Here is an 18,450-nt window from a genome sequence, read left to right on the forward strand (position 1 = left end):
GTGCCACTTTCATCAGTGGCTTGGAATCCTTCGGTTGTGTTTCTCTACCACCCTCAACACATAGCTTCTTCTCATTAGATCACCTTTACAGCTGCATTTCAGAGAGCAGAAAGAGGAGAAATGAAAAGAGAGGTTTATAACCTCTTTACTCACATTTCAATGACTACACTTCAATTGAATGGCAACACATAGTTTCAGGGGAAGCTGGGAAATGTAGTTTGATCTGGATGCCATATAAGGTGAGAATGCTTCCAGTTGCTACGGCATGAGTGTTTGTATACTCAGACTTCTGTCCTTAATAAGCTTACAATATTCTAGCAAATATAGCAAAGAAAATATACTTAGTTACCTATAATCCAAGCAGGAAAATAAATATGAAGTTGGAGTTGCATGAAACACTTGATTAAAGAAAAAACACTTGGTTATAATATAAATGCTTATAATTTGGGAACCAGATAAAACATCTAGGAATAAAAACCCAACAAGATGTTAAAACTGTGTGTTTAGATAAAGAAAGGAATTCCTCTCTAGAAGAAACATTAAAAATGGAAAATAAGGTTTAAGAGATCTTGATTACCTGGTGGATATGAATTCTTTCAACGTGTATGCACTTCCCACCATGCAGACGTTTCCTTACCATCAGATGTGTGCTCCTCGTTGAAGGTAATGAACAAAGAAAATTATGAGGACTAACTCATCTTAAATCCTTCAAAGGTTCTAACGCTTTCTAAGAAAGAATAATGCTCTTTGTCAGATGTTTCACCACGCTCACTGAACAGGATCTTTGATTTCTCTTTCTTCTCCCTTTCAGAGTGCTTTTCAGGACATAATGATCACTCTTTGGAAATTCATCAGAAGAAGAGTGGGAGGCCAGTATTTGTTTATCACCATTCACCGGGTCTTGAGAAGAGCCTGGATATAGCACCCCAAAAGATTTATAAACACAGCTACCATTCCTCTCCCCAAGCTCAAATAAGCAAGCATCACCAAATTGTTAATTCAGCATTCCCTAGACCCGCCTATGGTCCGTCTCTCAATCTGTTGGCCGTGGATGGTCAGGATCTTGAAGTGGAAAACCTTCCAATCCCAGCAGCAAATGTAATTGTGGTGGTAAGTTGAATTTCTTTGGTACTGGTAGTGCGGCTTTTTCTGGGGCCAATGTTTTAAAAAAACTAATGGTGGATCGTTACCCTTGAATCTCAATGGTTATTTGTTGTACATTTGATTTTTTTAATGTAAAGTCAATGAAATCAGAGATGTTTTATCCTTTTTTGCATAGCTCAGTATATGCATAATATGTGCTTAATAGATCTTTGAGTAAAAAATTACTTTAGGAAGGGCTTACATCTAAGCAGATCCAATCACATACTGAGTCTCTTGCCTTTTGTGATAATCTATTCTAAGCAGACAGAGTGTTGTCTCAGCCTACATAAAGAGTAATTAGTAATAATTTTGAAGATCTTTTGGCAACTGGCAGACAATTGAAAGGAAGAGGATGGTATAGGATAGGAAATAGTTTTGGTCATTGAAATAAATGTGATAATTTGGAAGGAATCAAGGAATGAAACTCCTAGACTGGCTGCACAGGTATCACCTGTTATTAACCAAGGAGATCTAATAGTCTCCTTATTTATATTTTCTGGGTCTGGTACCTGGCCACATTTTTCCCAATTTTTAAGATATCATAGTTTAAATATATACTAAAGTTGGCACCCTATTGGGGCATATAGTATCTCTTACATTTAAAATGGTAACCAGAGGATATGTATTAAAACCCCAGATCAGTTGCTAAATGTTTATTATTGCGTTTCTGCCAAAAATGTTATCAAATTAATTGAATATTTTGAGGTCAAGATGATGAGTGAAAGCATTTTTGCCTCTGGACACCTCTTTCCCCAAATGTAATTCATGATGATGAGTTTCTTCTGCTTCTCTTTATGTTTCAATCTATTGGATAGGGCAGTTTACTTGGCATAGAGACTCCAAGCAGCATATTGATGTTTGTAAATAGCACACACTGAGTCCTTACTGTGATATGAGTATCTGGGTGCTGAGGGCATCTGGAAACAGAAGCAAATGAAATGGAGTTTCTTGCTTTGTTTGGAAAATGTCCGGTAGGAAATGTCAAATATGGAATGAAAATCATGAACTGAGAACCCCAAATGAGCTATTGCTAATGATAAATATGTGGGTGATTTGAACAGTTTCTATGTGCTTGTATGAGGAAAAGTTATTCTGAAGGTGAATGTCATGTACTCTATCAATTCGGTGAAGATAAAAGATGTTAGCAATGTTGTATCTGGATATGTCTATGTTAATGCTAGGGCTCATGGATTTTTTTCTCTAAAAACTCATATATCCATATTCATTCATTAACGTTACTGTCAATTACAGTTCAGAAAGTTTGTGCTATTTTATAATTCCATGTACTCTATCCAAACCAAACTCACTGCCATCAAAACAACTCTGACTCATGGCGACCCTATAAGACAAGGTAGAAATGCCCTTATGAATTTCCAAGACTTTGGGAGTAGGATGCCCATTTCTCTTCTGAGTGCTAGAGCGGCTAGTGCTTTTGAACTGCTGACCTTGTGGTTAGCAGCCAGCTTATGACCACTATACCACCAGGGTTCCATATCACTCTACAGTTAATCTAATACAATTGAGGATAACTGGAGTAACTGAAGGAACATGATGGACTAATTTCTGTGGATAAGGTACACAAGTATTAAATTTCTATGCATAAACACACATACACGCAAACACATACACACACACACTATAAGTGGCCACCAGTTACCATAAGTGTTAGAATAGACTCGTTCTCCAAGAGTTTTTAATAAGTAATTCTTTCAGAAAAATATGGTCAGACCTCTATTCTAACATAATTTGAGTGACTTTGAACCTCCAAACTTTCAGTTAGCTTCTGAAACACACTAGAATATATACAAGGAGGTTTTGAAAAATGTATTGAAAAAATATATGACCATTAATTCCATTTTTTGACTTACATATAGAATATATATACTCAAATATCAATTATTGCAAACCTTGTTGCTTGAGGAATATTGCCACCATGCTAAAGAATGTTCATGCGGTTCAGTAATGAGGATTTGAGCCCTGGCAGCTAGTGGTTATGAGAGGCTGCTATCCACAAGGCCAGCAGTTGGCAACCACCCGCCACTCCGCTAGACAAAGCCTGCGCTTGCTTCTCCCCGAACAGCGGCCGTCTCAGAAACTCACCCTACAGGGTCACTGTGGAAGTGAGGACATTGGGATTTTGTTTTTCAGCCAGTAAGAAGCCATACCCAACACCCAAACTATGTATGTAACTTGAAGGCTCCTTAACTCAGGGGGAAAAAATTCTCCTCCTTTATTTCTCTCTCTCTCTCTCTCTCTCTCTCTCTCTCTCTCTCTCTCTCTCTCTCTCTCTCTCCTTCTCTCATTTCTGATGCACTAAGAGGAAAATTTCAGAATGAGAAATTTAACAGGAACATAAAAGATATAAAGGGACTTTAAAAAGTTTGTGGACATTTTTAATGAAAAGACAATGGGATTTTTCCACCTGCATTTTGCAGCCCCCCATATGTGCATTTATCCCCCCAATGGCCGCCAGAGAGCACTTCGTAAACGTATTTATCCACAAATGAAATTACTCTTCCCCTTTTCCTTCTTTAATAATCAAGAAAAATCTGTAGCTTGTTTTGTCCCAAGGAAAGGGCAGCACAATTATATTGTTTATGCCAGAGAATGCTAATTGTATTCCAGAAGCTCGATTAAGGAGCTGCCACTAGGATTTCTGCACAGACAAGTGTCATGAGAAGGACTCTGAGTGCGGGCGGGCGGCAGAAGTCTACAACAAAAAGACAGACTCCACAGTTCTCTTCACTGGTAGGGCTTTCATGCTAGAAGCAAAGCCAGGGATCACAATATAGTCTTGCAAGATCAATTCCTTCTTCACTGCCAATGCTTATTTTCAACAACATCAAAGGTGACTATTCACCTGGATCTCTCCAAATGGAGTACCCAGGAATCAATTGATTACATCGGTGGGAAGGGCTGATGGAGGAGTTGAAGATTATCATCCAAAATGAAGACTGGGCCTAACTGTGCAACAGGCTGTCAATTGCTTACACGTAAATTCAGGAGCCCTGGTGCATAGTGCTTAGGAGATGGACTGTGAACCCCAAGGTCCACAGATTGAAACCACCAGCCACTCAGCAGGAGAAAGGCTGGCCTTTCTCCTATAAACAGTCATAGTCTCAGAAACGCACAGGGGCCAGTTCTACCCTGTCCTACGGGGCTGCTGTGAGTCGGCATCGACTTGATGGCAATGAGTTTGTGTTTTTTATATGAAAATTCTGATTGAAGCTGAAGAAAATGAAAACAATCCCACAAGAGACAAAATATGATCTTGAGTCTATCCCATGTGAATTTTGAGTACATCTCAAGAGCAAATTTGATGCATTCAACACTAATGACAAGTGACTTGATAAGCTATAGGGTAACATCAAGATTATCATGTAAAGAATGTAAACCAAGCTTAATTTCCAAGCCTTCTGCCATTGAGCCATTTCTGACTCATAGCATCCCTTAGGGCAGGTAGAACCCTACATCTTCATGGGAGTAGAGGATCTAATCTTTCTTCCTTGAAGACACTGGTGGTGTCCAGCTACTAACCCACTGTGCCACTAGCGCTCCTTTAAAGAAGGCAAAAGCTCATTCAAAAGACAGAAAGAAACTATCAGAGTGGGTGTCAGAAAAGACTCTGAAGCATGTTCTTGAATGTAGAGTAGCTAAAGCAAATCGGAAAAAAATGCTGAAGTGGGCGAGCCAAACAGGAAATTTCAAAGAGCAGCTCAAGAAGGCCAAGTAAAGTGTAAAAGGAAATGTATAAATACTTGGGGTTAGAAAGCCAAGGAAGAGTGTGTTCAGCATGTCTAAAGACAAAAGAACTGGAGGAAAAAATCCAAGCCTTGAGTTGAAATACTAAAGGATTCTCTGGGCAAAATACAGAACCTACAGGAAACATCATAAAAGATGGAGGCCTATCAACTTAAATTGTGAACACCTAGTTTGCAGAAGGCTATGGACGACAATGAAAGCCCAAGATCCATTTGCAGGGTCCCCCAGGAAGATTAACCTCCAGTGAATTCCCTCTGAATGTAGTCGGGGCATGTGGAGAGCCTTATTGTCAGACAGAGAGTATTGTAAAGTTGATTATGCAGATGTAGTTAGGTGAAAAATGCAATACCTTATCACTTGATTTCCCTTTCGACCCATTTTAAAGTTATTTCTGTTTTGTTATTTTATCCTTTCTTCCTATGTTTCACATAGTCGTTGTTGAAGTATTTTGCTTGTTTGCTTGCTTCCTTTTATATTTGAAGTCCAGGATATGCAGATCTATAGAGTGGCCGGATTGATAATCACCTAGGAAAATGGCGGGGGAGCGGGTAATAGGGACCTAACAAAAATGGGTACTAGAAGAAAATGTTTTGAAATAGATTGTGGGGATAATTGCACAAAACTTTTAAATATAATTGAATGGTTAAATTGTATGATGTGTGAAGTATATCCCAATAAAGATATTTTTAAAAGATTGAAGGAATGCACAAAGCCACTGTACCAAAAGAACTGGTTGGCATTTATCCATTTCAAGAGATAACATGTAATAAAGAATTGACAGACCTGAAAGAAGAAGTCCAAGCTGCACGGAAAACATTACGGGAAATCAAGTTTCCTGATATTGATGGAGTACAAATTGAAATGTTTGAAAACTGATGAAGTACTAGAAGCACGTACTCATTTATGCCAAGATATTTGCAAATCAGCTATTTGGCCAACCAGCAGGGAAAGGTCCATTTGGGGGGGGGGGGGGCAGTCAGTCCAAAGAAAGTTAACCCAACAGAGATCAGAAATTATTGAATAATAACATTAATATCACATGAACATAAAATTCTACTGGCTATAATTCAACAGTGGTTGCAGTAATACATCAAGAGGGAGCTTATACAAATTCTAGCTGGATTCAGAAGAGGACATGGCACAAGGGATGTCAATTGTGACTGAGCTGCCAGCAGATAACACCAGAACGAAGTTTCTGTGTGTTTTACTGACTGCGCACAGGTATTTGGCTGTGTGCATCCTAGCAAACTGCAGATGATATTGATAGCGATGGAAGTTTTAGGACACTTGGTTCTGCTCGTGCAGAACTTGGACTTGGACCAAAAGGCAGTCATTTGAGCAGAACGAGGGAACACTGCATGGCTTAAAATCAGGAAAGGTGTGAGTCAGGGTTATTCCTCTCACCACAGTTTTCCCATGTGGATGCTAAGGGAATAATCTAAGCAACAGTACTATCTTAAGAAGAACATGACCTCAATATTGGAGGAAGACCTAGTACCCACCTCAGATATTCAAATGACACAAGCTTGCTTGTTGAAAGTGAGGAGGACTTGAGGCACTTGCTGATGGAGATGAAGAAAAATAGCTTTCAGTGTGGATTACATCTCAATGTAAAGAAAATGAAATGATCGCAAATGGGCCAATAGATAACATCATGATGAACTGAGAGAACACCTAAACTGTTAAGGGTTCCATTTTTCTTGGGTCCACAATCAATGCTCCTGGATGAAGAAGTCAAGAAACCTAAAGGTACATTGCACTGAACAAATCCACTGTACAAAACCACTTGCAAGTGTTAAAGAGCAAGAATGTCACTTTGATGACTAAAATGCACCTACCCCCAGCCGTGGTACTTGAACAGCCTCTTATGCATGTGAGAGTTGGACAGTGAATAAGGGCGACTAAAGAAGAATCCATGCATTTGAAGTATAGTGCTGACAAAGAATGTTGAAAGTACTATGGCATAGCAATGAAGCCCCTGGGGAGTACCAAAAATAGACTTTGGGTTCAGGGCATGGCACCCCATCACACTCGACTGGAAAATACACCTAAAGGTCAACAAACAGACCTGAAACTATGTATAGGCTTTTCTTTTGTTGTTGGTGTTGTTTTTTGTTTTCTTTTGTTGTTGTTTCACTTTTTCTTGTTTTTGTGCTTATTATTGCCTCTGTATGTCTATCTAGATAAGATAAGCGGGATACACAATCCAGAGAAGAAAACAATGAGAGCAACAGTTCCAGGGGGACATGGGAGAGGGGGAGGCAGGGGAAAGGAAGGGGGTGGTCGACAAACCCAAGGACAGGGGAACAACAAGTGACCTAAAATTGATGGAGAGGAGGGTGTAGGATGTTTGATGGGGCTTGATCAAGTGCAATGTAGCCAGGAGCAATGACTGAAACTTAAATGAAGGCCAAATGATAGTGGAACAAGAGGGAAGTTAAAGAAAATAGAGGAAAGAACTAGGAGACAAAGGGCATTTACAGAGGTCCAAATAGAAGCACGTACATATGTAAATGTATTTATATGGAATGATAGGGAAATAGATCTACGTGCATATACTTATATGGTAAATACTAAGACAGCAGATGGACATTGGGCCTCTACTCAAGTACTCCTTCAATGCAAAAACACTTTGTTTTAATAACAGAGCATTCTGTAATGCTCACCTCCCTGACATAATCGCTGAAGACAAAAAGTACCATGGACTGGCAAGAGAACAAACCAATATATCTTAGAAGTGCAGCCAGAAAGCCCCTTAGAAGCAAGGACGGGGAAGCTTTGTCTCTCACACTTGGACATGGTACCAGGAACTACCAGATCCTGGAGAAGCGCATCACGGCTGATAAGCAAGGGTCAGCGGAAAGAGGAGCTCATCCCCAAGACTGCAACCCCGAGGTGCAAACATAAGCACCATCGTGGGGACGGCGCAGGCGCGGTTTCGCTCTGTTGTACATCGACGCTGAGCCTGAATCAACTTCACAACACTTAAGCAACAACAACAAGCTGCTGGGTGCTATGCCATGGTAGGGGGGCGTGACCCTGGAGATAAGCATAATTGCTAATGGGGCCAGGAGTGAAGTCTAGGATCGACTTAATAGATTTGTATTAGGAAATATTCAACATTTTCAATATTGAAAAATGAAAAAGGGTATAGCTTTTTAATGCTTTACTACCATGTTGAAAGCTACACTGAAAACGAGTTTGCAGGAAAATCTATTAATGTACATTTTTTAGCAAGCAGCTTCGCAAGCAATGAAGCCGCGTCCTCTGTGAGTTCTGTGAGGTTTCTGCTAGTTGTCCTTTGGGTTCTGAGAGTATTTGCCGGAGGGTGGGCCCTCACCTCTGGTTTTCTGGGTTTAGCACGAAAAGTTCTGTGTCTGAAGAACCTTCTCGGTGTTGAGTTTATCAGGGTGGTTAATCACCCTAAGACCTTGCCGGAAACTTTTATTTGGGATCGATGTGACAATACATTAGCAACTGGATTAACTGAACCTTCTAGATGGAGCTAAGCAGCAAAGTTGTACAAGGAGCATCCTCCAGCGGTACAAGGAGCATCCTCCAGTGGTACAAGGAGCATCCTCCAGCGATAGCGCTGCTTAGAGGTGCGCCTTTGGAGGATAGTGCTAATGGTGTCACTAGTGTATTCGATCCTTTTCATAAAGTGTGGAAACAGTAGGAATATAGAGATGGCTACCTCTGAGATGTAGGCATCTGACGAGAGCCTTCCAAATCCTAGCGAGCTATGAAGTATCCATTTAGAATTGCGAAACTTCAACTGTTAACTAAAACTCCCCACACTCCACTGCCGTGGAGTCAGTTCTGACGCAGAGCGACTCTAGTTTCCACAGCTGTACACCTTGATGGAAGCAGATGGCCTCATCTTCAGAGCGGCTGGCAGGTTTAAATAGTGCAGTGGTTCTCAACCTGTGGGTCGTGACCCCTTGGGCCTTGAATGACCCTTTCACAGGGGTTGCCCATTTCATCACAGTAGCAAAATGACAGTGATGAAGTAGCAACAAAAATAATTTGATGGTTGGGGGGGTCACCACCACATGAGGAACTGTATGAAAGGGTCCCGGCATGAGGAAGGTGGAGCGCCCATGAAATAGTGTTTCCTTTAGATTCGCTATTCAACACTCACCCCCACAGTCCCACCAGGCCTCTGCAGGAGAGGGTACCATTAAATAACGCAATCTCTGTGCATATCAAACTCTCCAGGCTGGCCTAGTCTAAAACAAGCTATAAAAAGAAACAAATGCAAAAATCGGTTGGAAAGGAATTCGGTGGTGGTGTTAGGTGCCATCCGGTCAGTTACGAGCCATAGGCACAGCAGGAGGAAACACTGCCCAGCCGGGTGCCCTGCTCACAATGGTTCCCTCTTTCTTGCTGGCCGCCCCCTTTACCAAACACGCTGTCTTCCTGCAGGGACGAGGCTCTCCTGACAGCATGTCCGTAGTGTGAAAGAAATTTAATTTGAGCCGAATTAGTCTCAGAGGAGCCCAAATCATTGTCCACTGGGAGGGTCCAGAGTGGGATTGAACATGGGAAGCAAATCAGAAAGCAAGGATCTTGAGCGTGGGAGAAAGTGAGGGGAACTCCTCTCAAAGGTTCACTGAAGACGGCAGCTAGAATATCATCAGCTCAGCTATATTCTCTGTGCTCACCAAGTCTTCTGATTTCCCCCAGGTCTGTCACTCTGCTCCGCTTCTTCCCTAGCTCTTTCCTTTCTTAAAACTAGCGAGCGCTTTGTAAAGGTTAGCTATCATGAGCAGCCGTCCTGATTTACCCATCCCTGAGCGGTGCGTGCGATATTCCAGAAGTACTCAGGCCTAAGATGCTGTTGACTTGTCGGTGGACTCGGTGCTTTGTTCAGACAGCCTTGCCGGAGGGACCAAACCCTGGCACCCTATGCCCATATCTTCCTCCAAGAATGGTGTGAACGCAACATCTATAGCTCAATATGTCTTCACAACCTCAGCCACCACTCATAGCCTACTCATCCCAAAGATGGAACCACTTTTGCACAATTATTGCATGTAAGTGCATAGTGTTATGCTTTACATTACATTTCCTTATAGAGAGAAAAATTCCAAGTGATCTTAAGCTGTGATGTTTAAGCTCTCTATAGTGAGTATAAAATAGCTAATCAATGGATATTTGATGATTGCTTAATTCACTCCTGTGATTCCAATCACTTGACTAACTGCCTGACACGTGCCATGCCCTCGTATACTAAGACATATACTTATATTTCTTTATTATAAACGGAATGCAGTTCTTACTGCCATTGAGTCCATTCCAATTCATGTTGTTGCTGTTCGGAGCCATTGAGCTGGTGCCAACTCACGGCAACCCTGCACCACCCTCACAACTGTTCTTAGGTCTGCGTTGTTGCTGCTGTCACCATGTCAATCCATCTAGCCAAGGGCCTTCCCCTTTTTGCTAGCTCTCTACTTTACCAAGCATGACGATCTTCTCCTGGGACTACGGTCTCCTGACAACATGTCCAAAGCACCCGAGACAAATTCTTGCCATCCTTGCCTCTAAAGAGCGTTCTGGTGGTACCACTTCCAAGACAGATTTGTTTGTTCTTTTGGCAGCCCAACAGTACTTCCAATATTTTTCAACAACATTATGATTCGACTGCATCGATTCTTCTTCAGCGTCCCTTAGTCAATATGCAACTTTGATATGGATCTGAGGCTATTGAAAATACCATGGCTTGGATGAGGCACACCGTAGTCTTCAGAGCAACACGCTTGCTTTTCCACAGTCTAAAGAGGTCTTGTACAGCAGACTTACCCCATACAGCAGTCTCTGAAACGAGCTCTGTGGGCTAAGGCTGAAATCCCTGAATAGTTGATCAGAGCTAAAATATTCACTTTCAAGTTCACTTATCCAGCAGTTGGTGGGATGCCCCAGTGTGTCGCCACACGAACACCTGGCTTCGCCCACAGCAGGCAATCTGAGCAGGAGAAAGCGGATATACAACTTCACACTGCATTTTATGGCCATGTCTTCAAGACACACATGGTCTTTTCCACTTCCTTCAATTAACTAGAAAATATTTCACTAACTTTTATCCAAACCACAGAAAAATGAGTATTAGAAAATTGGATCAATGGGGGTTGTTTTGGAGACAAACTACTTAGTCTCAGAAGCTAAATTGAGAAATCCTCATTGTAAACTTTGCTCGCTATTTACTTTGTACTCTGAGCTATTGCTTCAGAAACCAATTGCCACAGATTTAATGACTTCAAACAGCATATATTTGTTAACTTACAGTGTCGGAGGCCCCAAAGCTTTTCTCATTGGGATAAAGTTACAATGTTCACAGGGCAGGATTCTTCTGCATACTATAGATGAAACTTTATTCCCTTGTCTTTTTCCATTTGTAAACCCACCTGAATATTTTAGCTTGGGGCTGTCTTCATCGTGGAGGGCAGCAGGATAACATGATCCAATTTCTTTCTGACTCCGACCCTTTTTCACTTGTAAGGATCTTTCTTGATAAGAAAGATAAACCAAATAATAATAATTAATAAATTATCAAGGGTTCACGAGGGAGGGAAGTAGAGAGGGAGGGGGGAAATTGGGAGCTGATATTAAGGGCTCAAGTAGAAAGCAAATGTTTTGAGAATGATGATGACAACAAACATGCAAATGTGCTTGACACAATGGATGTATGGATGGATTGTGATAAGAGTTGTACGAACCCCCAATAAAATGATTTAAAAAAAACACAAGAAAGAAAGATAAACCAGAATAACCTATTCATCTCAACATGTTTAATTCTCTCACATACGCAATTCCCTTTGGTCATGAGAAGTAACATATAGTCATGTATTTTGAGAATAATAAAATATGAACATTTTTATGGAGATGGAATATTATTCTGACTACTACAACTTATCTTTGTGAACTTTAGGAAAATAATTATGTGCTGGAATCTTAGTACAGATTTTCATTATATACAATAATGGAAGGAGAAAGTTGGGTTGTCAATAAGAAACCTTCAAGCATGAAAAGAATTTCAGAATTAGGAGTCATTATTCCCAATTGACATAAAAGAAAATCAACGCTCAACTCCATGACTTTCCCCATGCAATACACTTAGTAAATAGAAATGTTTGAGTGAGAATTCAAATCCACATCTGTCTGATTTCAAATTCACATTTTAAAATTACACTACAAGACATTGGTGTTTGCTTTGGGGAAATCAGCTAAGTTTGAATGTATGAACTACATTCTATTTAAGCTACTGGCAATATCCATCTGCGTTCTCTGGAAGCACACTCCGAGAGGACCAGATGTGGATGTTGGAGTAGAGGAATATTGAAGATTCACTGTGGTCATTCCATAGACAATATATGAAAAGTGAACTTTCATAGCCAATGAAGAGTTTTTTAACATACAGGAAAAGCAGCTCTGTAATCAAACCATCGGAGGGTTGACAAAAGTTTTGACACCTCTTCTGGGACAAAGGTCCTCTTTGCTTCCCCTAAAACAGTGCTTCTTGTTGAACTCTGTTCTCACAGAGCCATCTCTTGTGTCTATCCAACAATTGCATTTTGCAACAGTCTATGTTTAGCTTTCCCTAGATATTATTGTCTCCATGCAAAATAGCCTTCACGTGAAAAAGCTCTTTATAGCGTTTGGCATCCTGACAGTCCTGTCACCATCTGCTGCCTTTTTCCAATTCTGGTCAGAATGATGCGGGAGCATGTGCTGAAGATGCTAGAGGTTAATTTTAGACAATATGTACCTGGTGTTGCAAAACAAGACCACTCAGCACATGTTTGTTTTGGATTCCTTGAGCTCAATATTAAAATGACTAAGACCTGAGTTAACTAAGACCTGGTTTAACTCATTATCATAGGAAAGGCCAACTCGTGCTCGATTGGGTAGTTCCATGTGTAGAGAATATCTAATAATCTTTTTGTTCTGATTCCAAAGATACTCATTTTTATAGAGTTGTAGAAGATTTATAAAACATAGAAAGAAAAAAAGAAGAAAAATAATTTTTACCTGTTAGACAGCAGATAATATCATCTTGATATCTATATATATCTATCTAGGATACTCTATATATGAATGTAAGCAGATTTTTATAATGTAGAATCTTCATACATAATGTTTTATAATATTTTACTTGTTATTTTTGGACACATTTCCATGTCACGAAATAGGTTTAATAAAGTGTCATTTATAAAATGTACTTAAAATTTCATTGTAGGTGGTAAATTTTATAGTTTTATATATTCAGTAATATTCTTAATATACCCAATTGTTTAAAGCAGTTAATTCTGAGACAGACATAAATGTTGAAAACTTAAATATAGTATTTTATTTTCAAAGCAACTTCCCAATTTGTGTTATTGAGAGAGTTTGGTGAGACCAATTCAGAGGTAGTTACTTGTTTCATAAACACTATTCTGTTTAAGAAGTATGATATGGGATCTATTTTTTTAAATTTGGTCAAATTATCTATGCTCCATAGACCTGAAAGCATAAGAAACAAAAACATTTAAAGCGGCCACAGAAATAAGAGGGACAAAAAATAGGATGATATTTTTTTTAATGTAAGCTATTCTATTTCAGGACTTTTTATTAGGTAAAATAGGAAGTACTAGTCCTCTTTATGTCAGAAGCCTGAAACAAAAATTTAATCCAAAATTTACACAACAGTGAAAAAAACTGAGTACCTTCAATTAACTAAAAAGATCTTCTTTTTTTAGGTAAAATACTTACATGACACTGTCAAGTTGCTGTGAGTCAGAATTGACATTATGGTGGTGAATTTGGTTTGTTTGTTTGTTTTGGTCAAGTTGCTTTCTGAAAATTACCCTTGAGCATTTTTAACCTGGTTTATCTGTGATCATAAATGCTGATAAATCATATTTACTCTTTTGTTGGTAGTCCCTGGATTGGTCCAATGGGGGGTCGTTTAGACCTGCCCACAGATTCTAACAGGTTATGCACCCGGGAAACCCTGAAGGAGCAGCTGAATTCTACAGCCACAGGACTGCTAGGAATAGAAATCAACTCAAGGGCAGCCAGCTACACCAACAACAATTTTGTTTATATCAAATATTATACTTTAAAAGCCAATTGTTCATAGGCATTGGATATCTGTTCCCACCTTTGTTGATGGGCTTGTTACTATTTTGAACTTCTAAGCCCTCTCAACATGATCCCTAGTAACTCAAGTGGTTGAAAAGATGTGTTCCTTTGTCCTATTTTAGAAAAACATGGTATGTAGAAGTCTCTAAAAGGTTTTCTCCCTAAGCAAAACTGTGAATCTTGTTCACAGTTGGAATATGAGCGCTTAGAAATTAAGCCCAAAATTCTAGATCTAGAAAACGTCCACAGTCCTGGGTGTGGTAGGTAATACTGTGGGACCAGGGGGAGGAGGGGGAAGTGGGCGCAGAAAAAGAGGACCAAAGGCAGATGCTCACTGGGTAGGAAGAGGAATGGGGGCCAGCAGAGAGCAGGAGCAGATGGAAATATGGGAACTTCAAGGCATACATTCTTTTGGTAATATTGACCCCTCTGAAAGCATCCCAGTCAAAAGATTAGGCAACCACTGGCTAAATTATTGATAGTGTCAATAGAATCACTTTATGCCCTATAGGGATGATTCATAATATTCTCTATCATAAACAAAATGATGCCTCTAAAGTAAACCAAGGACATATATACACTATAGCTACATGAATTTTTCTCTCAAACGTAATCCTAGCCCCAATCTAAAAGAAATTTGTTTTATGACACGACCCTACTCAGTGCTCGCCCTCATGAAGAGGTCACTGAAGCTCTATGGGAGCTGTCGCAAACTTTGGCAAAGAAACCAACGTCACAGAAAGAAGAGTGTCTGTGGTCTGAGAAGCTCCGCTTAGAACAAGCAGCCACCTAAGTGAGGGAGCCCCTCAGTGCACACAGAAGAAGCCCACCACACGGCGCGATCCACTGATTGGAAATCTTACAATCCCAACGCGAAGGAAGGAATGCTATCACAGCTCAGATTCTGAACAGCCAGTTTTCAGAAGGCCATGGATGACAGCAGAAGGCCCAAATCCGTTTGCAGAATCCGCGCACATATTAAACCTCCCGTCAGCCCCTTCTGACCAGAGGCCTGGGGGTGAGCAGCCTGACTGTCAGGCACACAGCAGTGTAAAGTCGATTGCGGCAGATGGAGTTAGGCCAAAATGTAACTCTCCATTTGATCCCTGTGGACCTATTTGAAAACTGTTGTATTTTTTAATATATTCTGCTTTCTTTTCAATTGAGGGTTTTCTATGTTTTGTTTGTTTCTTTTTCGTATTTCATCCAGAATAGGATTAATAATTACCTAGGGGCATCGCAGGGAAGGAGGGGGCAGTGGGAGGCTGACAGCAAAGGGTACAGGAACAAAGACATGTTCTGAATGGATGGTCGTGAGGCTTGGCAAGTCTTCTTAATAAGATTGAACTATTGAATTGTATGTTTTGTGAATTATGTGCCAATAAAACTACTAAAATATTTGACTGTCATGTCCGTAAAAAGACTTGTACTTCATAATCTAGGAATTTACTAGGAGTTTCATACTGCTTCCTCCCCCTTCTTCAGAGGCTCTGTGATATGTCAGATATGGCTGTGACCTTTTGTGTGGGAGCACTGAACTTTATGTTGAACTAGACAACAGGTCTTCACAATTTGAACCAAATAAAGAAGAGAAAATCTGCAAATGAGACAGAGAGAATTGGAGGGAAATACAAATAACAGGGAGAGTAGAGCTCAAACGTTATTAGCCTTAATGTTATTAGGCATGAGTATATTGTTATAATTAGAGTATTATCTATGTCAGGTAGGAAGAAAACCTATAAATTGGGGAGCATATTAAGTTACTGAAAATAGCTATAAGAAGATGTAGTTTTGTTAAGTTTGTGGGCTGACTCAAATTCCTGCTGTGCTTTCTTTCTTTTGCCATATGACCTAGGGCAGGGGTCCTCAAACTTTTTAAACAGGGGCCAGTTCACTGTCCCTCAGACCTGTTGGAGGGCCGGACTATAGTTAAAAAAACAACTATGAACAAATTCCTATGCACACTGCACATACCTAATTTTGAAGTAAAAAAACAAACGGGGCAAAAACACCCGGCGAGCTGGATAAATGTCCTCGGCAGGCCGCATGTGGCCCGAGGGCCGTAGTGTGAGTAACCTGTCTGTGTTTCTCAGCTTCATCATCTTAAAACTGGGAGGAATCGTAGTGCCTCCCTCATAGAACGGCTGGGATTAAATGGATCACGAAAAAGGGCTACGGGTTAGACTAGAACCTGCGCTACGGAAGCACTTGAGGCCGTGCAGGCCCTTAAAATCAGTTTAGGAAGCAGATTACATGTACAAGACGGAAGTCTAAACAGTCAGAAAGGGCCCATTAGAGAAAGCCAGCAATCAGATTTCAGGAAAAAGTTTTTGGAAATTAGATATGACTACTCTTCCTTCCTGGCCACTGTGGAAGGATGAAGATGTCATAAAAAGACGTAAACACAGAGCCGAAGTCTTTCGTGCATCTTTCAGGAATGTGCATCTTGACCCATTTCTTGTTTTCTTTCTTCCCTCCAAAGGGTTTAGTGTGGTGAGGACAGGTCTCCTGGTGGGGTTCTATCTAAGCTACAGTGCTCTTGCGGCTTCACATTCCTCAGTAGCAATCCCGAGAAGAGACTGGAGAAGAGGTTAGGACATATGTTCTGTTAATCTTTCCCATTTGGCATGACTAGCAACAGATTCCTGGGAACCCAGGAATCAGCCACATCAAGAAGCTGCAAAGAGTTTGTGGAAAATTCCATTAGATTTTCATTCCCTCTTTCAACACACATTTTGAAGCTCCCTCACAATCATCGGGGGGCATAGGCCTGAGTGTCTGTGGTTTAAAGAGCCTCGTAATTGTCCCATTTTCTCATTGATGAGCTACTGAAGCTGCATTATTTAAGAATTTGATTATTTTTCATGACGGAGAACATGGCAACTAAATGAAGGCAATTGAGCAGAACAAGTGCACGTTGTGCTGAATCCATTAAATTGACGACTTTCTCTTTCTTTAGCATTGTTCTCTTTCACCAATGGGAGGTATGGGCAGCAAACAGCCAGGTGCAAAATCCCGTTGAATAGGCCTTTAGGCGACTGCTCCAGAAGTCGGATTAAAAAGTGTAACCATCATTCTTTATGGCCAAATGAACAAAAAGCCTTCTTCCTGTGTGACAAACAATTATGCCATATATTTTTTCAGCTCTGATTTTATAAATTACAAGATAAAATCAAACCAGGTTGGATTATTTTTTTTAATTCAAAGTTCTAGGAAAATAGTACATTGTTGGTGAGAAAGAAATAGAAGTCATGGAGACTAGGGAAGCATATGTAAGTGATGGTGAAAGTATATGCAAGGGCAACTGAATTCTCAGAAATAGAATTTTGAATGAACACCTAATCCTTGTTCCTTGAAACCTTCACTTACTCATTAAACCCAAACCCTCGAGGCCTCTGTGTTTAGGCACCAAGGCAGACTCTGGATAAGCAAGATAAGCAAAGTCAAGGCAGTTATAAAATGTCCATGTTAATATGAGCAAGACAAAACATGTAAGCCAATGAACATAATCAACTCAGATAGCAGAAAATTTAATAAGGAAAAGAAAGTATCACATAGCAAAGACGAACCACCAGTGGCCGATTTATACTGGATAGAGAAGATTCTATTGGATATTCAGAGATGTGTAGGGATTGAGTCTGGCTATAGCTCAAGTCATAAAATCTGTCTGGCTAGAAATTACTTTTGATTCAGCAGAGATGCAGTAGAGTCCCAGATCTGCCAATCACTATGTGTTTCTTTAAGTGATTTACCTAATCATCTGTTTTATTTCTCTCATTTGTATAAAAAAAGTACAAATAGTGCTCATCCTCTGAAATTACTGAGCATGTTGAAAGCGATCGCGCATTTAAAGCAGCGGTTCTCAAACTGTGAGTCGTGACCCTTTGGGGGTCAAACATAACAGTAGCAAAATTATAGTGATGAAGTAGCAACGAAAATAATTTTATGTTTGGGGTCACCACAACATGAGGAACTGTATGAAAGGGTCGCGGCATTAGGAAGGTTGAGAACCACGGATTTAAAGCAACTAGGACCATGACCCGAAGCAAGAGTCTTATGTATAAGAACTGCTATTGTTAAGGAGCCTTGGTAGTGCTGTGGATCAAGGTAAACAGTTCAAAGCCACCAGCCACCTCATGTGAGAAAGATGAGGCTGTTACAGTCTAGGAAACCTATATAGGATCACTATGAGTCAGCATCAACTTAGTGACAGAAGGTGTTAGCTAGAGTTTTAGGGATGTACAAATGGAGTGGAAACCTCTTCTCTGACAGGAGAGAAAATGAGAATCCAATTCGTTATCTGCCCAATGATGATTCATATGAGGCAGAGGTCAGCCAGACCTCCACTCTCCCAGCTTCTTTACCTTGCTCTGACACATCCATCCCCAGCACAGCACTCTAATTCTCTACTGGGTCAATAAA

The 18,450-nt window shown here is 40.4% G+C and overlaps 1 protein-coding gene across 1 annotated transcript in view; it reads left to right on the forward strand.

Annotated features, from left to right (window-relative positions):
• The window catches only part of PTPRR (protein tyrosine phosphatase receptor type R), a 279,519-nt gene that overhangs the window by 36,144 nt on the left and 224,925 nt on the right, over positions 1-18,450 (forward strand). The window contains exon 4 of the mRNA XM_075553227.1: positions 812-1,110. Within this exon, the coding sequence (XP_075409342.1) occupies positions 812-1,110 (299 nt within the window). The remainder of the gene's footprint in view (positions 1-811; positions 1,111-18,450) is intronic.

Source organism: Tenrec ecaudatus, chromosome 6 (assembly GCF_050624435.1).
Source record: "Tenrec ecaudatus isolate mTenEca1 chromosome 6, mTenEca1.hap1, whole genome shotgun sequence".
Classification (NCBI taxonomy): Eukaryota; Metazoa; Chordata; class Mammalia; order Afrosoricida; family Tenrecidae; genus Tenrec; species Tenrec ecaudatus.